Source organism: Octopus bimaculoides, chromosome 13, assembly GCF_046866305.1.
Source record: "Octopus bimaculoides isolate indiv1 chromosome 13, ASM4686630v1, whole genome shotgun sequence".
Taxonomy (NCBI): Eukaryota; Metazoa; Mollusca; class Cephalopoda; order Octopoda; family Octopodidae; genus Octopus; species Octopus bimaculoides.
In genome coordinates, this window is record NC_142940.1 from 20,540,678 (window position 1) to 20,546,696 (window position 6,019).

The 6,019-nt window shown below is 36.7% G+C and overlaps 1 protein-coding gene across 2 annotated transcripts in view; it reads right to left on the reverse strand.

Moving 5' to 3' along the window:
- LOC106871881 (uncharacterized) overlaps positions 1–5,743 on the reverse strand; it is a 35,304-nt gene extending 29,561 nt beyond the window's left edge. For both annotated transcript variants that reach the window (XM_014918636.3, XM_014918642.3), the window contains exon 1: positions 5,367–5,743. In XM_014918636.3, coding sequence (XP_014774122.2) covers positions 5,367–5,702 — 336 coding nt within the window. In that variant the 5' untranslated portion in view covers positions 5,703–5,743. The remainder of the gene's footprint in view (positions 1–5,366) is intronic.
- Between the last annotated feature and the right edge of the window lie 276 nt (positions 5,744–6,019).

The window sequence follows — 6,019 nt, forward strand, 5'->3', positions numbered from 1 at the left end:
CAACAAAACCTGTGATAAAGAGATAATAATAATAATAATAATAGTAATAATAATAATAATAATAATAATAATAATAATAATAATAATAATAATAATAATAATAATAACGCAACAGAACTACATGATCTAAAAAATCAAATCATGATTGAATGGCTGAAAATTAAAGAAACTAGTATGAATGAACGCGACACTCTCCCCAAAATTCGCAATTCTAACCAAAACCTGAAAATAATTGGTAAAATCCGCCTTGCACTTAAGGATATAATTTCAGCTAATGATGTTGATATTACAGATCTCAACCACCTGTACTATGCATCCGCAAGAATCTCAACGATTCTATGTGGTGAAAAGATTAGAAAAAGACAACACTCCCACAAAAAGCCTTCTTGGCAAGAACGCATTCAACACCAAATTAAGCTGCTTAGATCTGACATAGAATGTTTGAAAAACCTTAAATTTGACAAGAGTATCAAACCTACAAAGACCCAAAAACTAAAGAAAAAATATAATATGAAAACCATAGTTGACATTGATGCCACCATAGAAACCATCAAGCAAAAGGTATGTGTTAAAGCTGCCCGCATAGCAAGGTATGAAAAGCGTGTTAGATTCTTCCGAGATAATAACATGTTCAAAAATAACCCCAAAAATATCTACAGGAAGATAGGGAAAACACCAGTAGCAATAAAGTCCGTCCCATCAAAAGAAGAAGTGCAAGAATTTTGGAATAAAATCTGGGCAGAAGATAAAACACACAATGAAAAGGCCCCTTGGATTGATAGAATATCTACAGACCTAGACTCCTTAGAGGAGCAAAAGTGGGAGGGGGTCAAGGTAGAAGATATAAGATCTGCTCTCAGGAGGTCAAGCAAATGGAAGTCTCCAGGAAAGGATAACATTCCTAACTTCTGGTTGAATGCCTTCCCAGAAAGCCATGAACTGCTAACAAAACTTTACAACGATGTTTTGCAAAATCCTAGTTTGATGCCTTCTTGGCTAGTTAATGGTTTAACATTCCTGCTTCCAAAAAATGAGGAAACAAACGAACCAAAAAATTATCGCCCCATAACCTGCTTAACAACAATGTATAAGACGCTAACATCTGTCCTAACCGAGTACACCTATAGTTTTTTAATAGAAAGTAGCATATTCCCTAATGAGCAAAAGGGATGTAAACGTGGATTTTATGGTTGTAAAGATCAGCTACTCATCAATAAGATGATCTTAGAAGATTGTCACAAGCGACACAAAAACTTGTCAATAGCCTGGATAGACTATAAAAAGGCCTTTGATAGCCTACCACATAGCTGGATTAGGAAATGTCTGGAAATGTATAAAATAGCTCCTACTCTGCGAAACTTTTTATCTGTAAGTATGAGATCATGGAGAACCACACTGATGTTGAACAATGACAATGAATCTCTAAATGCTGGAGATGTAAGAATTTCATGTGGCATTTTCCAGGGTGACTCACTATCACCACTCCTCTTCTGTCTAGCCCTAATACCGCTCTCAAAATTGCTCAATGATGCACAGTATGGTTATAAAATATTTGATAAAAATATAAATCATCTCATTTACATGGATGATTTAAAGCTCTTTGCAAAAAATGACCAACAGCTCAAAGGCCTACTAGCGATTGTTAAACAATTCAGTGATGACATCAGGATGCAATTTGGCCTTGATAAATGTGCAAAAGCTACCTTTATCAAAGGAAAAATGACAAATACATCTAATGTGAACCTTGACCAGCAAAATGTCATAAAAGAGTTAGAACCAGCGGAGAGCTACAAATACCTAGGGGTAATTGAAGGGGACAATATCAAGCACTCAGTGATGAGGGAAAGGATCAGAAGAGAATGTTATCGCAGGGTGAGAGCAATACTGAAGACAGAGCTGAACGCGAGAAACAGGATCGAAGCGATCAATGCTTTAGCCATACCAGCCGTGACTTACAGTTTCAATATCGTTAACTGGTCAATTACTGAAATATGTAATGTTGACAGAAAAATACGAAAACTGTTGACAATGCATAGAATGCACCACCCTAAGGCAGATATAGAACGTCTTTATCTGCCAAGAAAAGAGGGAAGCCGAGGACTTCTACAGCTAGCATTATCAATGAAGGTAGCCACAATTGGCCTAGACACCTATCTGATAAACTCTGAGGACTGGATGCTAAAACTTGTCTTAAAACATGAAAGCAAGAAAGCATCTTACTCAGTAACAAAACAGGCAAAGGAATATCTAAGTGAATTTCAATTGCAACAAATTCAAGAATTAGACGAACTAGAAACACCTGCAGAAAAAGCTAAGCGTATGAAAACCCGTGCTAAAATTGCTGCCTTAGATATTATGACTGAAAAATGGCATGGAAAACCTCTCAATGGCAAATACCCAAAGAGAGCGAATAATGCAGATATTAACAAAGCCCTTACCCACCAATGGCTAATGGCCTCTGGCTTGAAATCAGAAACAGAGGGGTTTATCATAGCAGCCCAAGATCAATGCCTACCTACAAAGAACTACCAGGCCAACATATTAAAGAACGGCAGCTCCCCATTATGTCGTATATGCCAACAACAAAATGAGACCATCGATCATGTTGTCTCCATGTGCAGTCTGCTTGCGCCTACAGAGTATCTCAACAGGCATGATAGAGCTGCACAATATATTCACTGGGTAATATGCAAAATCCTGGACTTGCCCCATGATAAAAACTGGTGGGAACACAAACCACCCCCAGTACTTGAAAATGATCACATTGCACTCCTCTGGAACTTCACCATTCAACCTGACGGAAAGATAGACGCAAATAGGCCAGACATCATACTGAAAGACTTCAGACAAAAATTATGCCTCCTCATTGATATGACTGTCCCAATCGATATAAACGTATCTGTCAAGACCTACCAAAAACTGAGGAAATATAAAGATCTTGAAATAGAAATTAGCAAAATGTGGAATCTGAAGACGAAAACAATACCTATTGTCATAGGTGCCCTGGGAATGACAGCGAAACGGGCTGATTACTACCTAGCTCAGATACCAGGAAACCCCAAAATGGCTGAAGTTCAAAAGATAGTGCTCATGAGAACTGCCCATATCCTACGTAAAATACTGTCTATGTGATCTCAAATTTTAAAGCAAACACATAATTTTCTTATGGTTTCTTAAACATTCACTTGAACAAAACTGTACAAATCCAAATATATGGTACCCTAGGCATAACACCTACATGAACTTCTAACTTGTTGTCTCTTGAGGTCTCTGGGTGAGACTTGGATCCAACTTGTACAAAAGCAAAACAAAAGTCAAACATAAAATAATAATAATAATAATAATAATAATAATAATAATAATAATAATAATAATAATAATAATAATAATAATAATAATAATAATAGTAAAAGATGGGGAAGAGGACTTATTGGATGCGAACATAGCATTAGAGCAGAAGAAAACAAGATAGCATGGTATATAAAAAATGCCACAGAACTGCTATTATTAGAAGTAAGAAAGTCAGGCTTATGTAGGATGAAAGATTGCAAAGATAAAACACTATACGAGAAATTGAAAACGAATGAAACTGAAAATAAGTGGGTAAAGAAAAGAATGCATGGTCAATTTCATAGAAATGTTGAAGATAAGGCAGGCAGACAGAAAAAAATGGCTGTGGATGACTAATCTGTGCTGACCAAGAGCAAACACTAAGAATAAACTATAGCAGAATGTGATAAGTGCAGAACCTGTGGACAAAACGGTGAAACCGTATGGCATATTACCAGCCAATGTACGCCACTAACCCAGAAAGAAAATAAGAGACGCCACGACAACATAGCCAGTTTTTTCCATTGGACACTTTGCAACAAGTATGGACTTGACAGAGCAAAAGATTAGTACGACCACAAACCTGAAGGCATCGTCGAAAATAGAAATGCAAAGATGCGATGGGATCTTATGATTCAGTGGACCATGAGATAGAGAACAGGAAGCTAGACATAGACTTGAGAAAGAAAGCAAACTATGCTGGATCATAGATATAACATGCCCAGCTGACAACAAGGTATGCGATAAGGAAGAAAGAAAAGTCAAGAGATATGACAGATTATCTTGGGAAGTTAAGCATTTGTAGTCGATGAAAAAGGTAGTGCCAATAATTGTCGGAGCCCTGGGAGCAGTGAACAAAAATCTCGAGATGTACGTGGAACAAATAGGGGCTGCAATAAGGGTGGAGCACTTGCAGAAAACTGCTTGGAACCACTCGAATACTCCGGAAGGTGCTCCAAAAATAAGAGGTGTTACCTTAGTTCACTGGTAGTGAACAGCTGACACCGTAGTACATCTCCAGTGCTAGAAGCTCTGCAAAGGCAATGATGATGATAATAATAATAATAATAACAACAACAACAACAACAACAACAACAACAATAATAATAATAATAATAATAATAATAATAATAATAATAATAATAATAAAGGGTCTACATAACAGAAGTTGCTGGAAAACATAGGTGAGAGGGGTTGAAGAAAGGAACAGTGAAGATATATACCGAGAGTACTCTACTGGCAGCTCAAGACAAAGCTTTGACCATAAATTGAAGGGTTAACCTTTGAAATGAGCAAGTGTCTCTGCTGTGCCGGATCTATAACAGGGTGGACAAAACCATTGCCGTTATCACGAACGAATGCCCTAGACTTGCTTAAAACCACTACAAGGTGTGGAGACACGACCAGGTAGCGAAAGTGCTACACTGAAAAGTGTGTGAAAAGTGGGGGCTAGAGAGAGGCAAGACGGGTATGAGCACAAACGACAAAGTGGTTAGCAAAATCCTCTGTGAATTCTCAACCTAAATAGATCAGGTGCTAAATCATATCAGACCGGACCTAGTGATGGTCGACACGATGCACCACATGTGCTATATAGTTGATGCTGCGTGCTCCTTTGGCATACAAATAGTCAAGAAGGAAGGCAAGAAAATAGATAAAAATAACCCTCTTAAGTATGAAATAGTCCGGTTATGGAAAATGAAGAAGGTGAAGATAATACCAATTATTGTTGGGTCCTTGGGGATAGTATCAGAAGGTATCAAGAGGAATATAAAGTAAATTGGAATAGAGTGCCAGAATAATCAGGAAAGTATTAGATAGTTGAAGAGAACAGATAGCATGGTACCGTAGGCTGTAGGCAGCAAACCCGCTAAGCATGCAAGAATCCTGGTGTTACAACATAGCCTGAGATAATAAGAAATAATAATAGTTATAGATGTGCTATAGAAATATTTGCAGATTTTTAATGTAGCATTACCAAAATTGAAAGACTTGTCAAAACAAAAAAGGCAAATAAAGTAATTTTTCTCACTGACCGGATTCCATGTCTTGATTAAACTAAATACAGAGTCGGCATCTTCTCCAAGTTTCGCTTTCAAACTTCTGCAAAGAATACACTTTTTTTTCGTGAAACAGTAACTGAAACTCTTACATTGTTGTCTATAAAAACAAAGCTTGGCACATTCCGTAATGCTGGAGCTACTTAACAGCGCAAATCTACCATGTAATATACGCCCTTTACGATAAATCCCGTCACATTTGGTGTGGTTTTTAGAGTAAACTAATGAGCCGTTATAATATAACAGTAAGAGTAGACACATCGAGAGTGCTGTATTCATGATGACCGAAGAAAAACTGGAAATCAACCTCATGGTTCATGGATATCTATTCTATGTTCAGTTGTTGCTGAAAAGAGGACGCTATTCATATGAGGAGAAGGAACAGCAAGTAAATTATATATATATATATATATATATATATATATATGTATATATATATATATATATACAAACACATGTTCATACACATATATACATACAAGTGTGTGAGTGAGTGTGTGTGTTGTGTATGAATATGTATCTCTCTCTCTCTCTCTCTCTCTCTCTCTCTCTCTATATATATATATATATATATATATATATATATATATATATATATGCGCACATGCATATGTGTATGTGTGTGTATT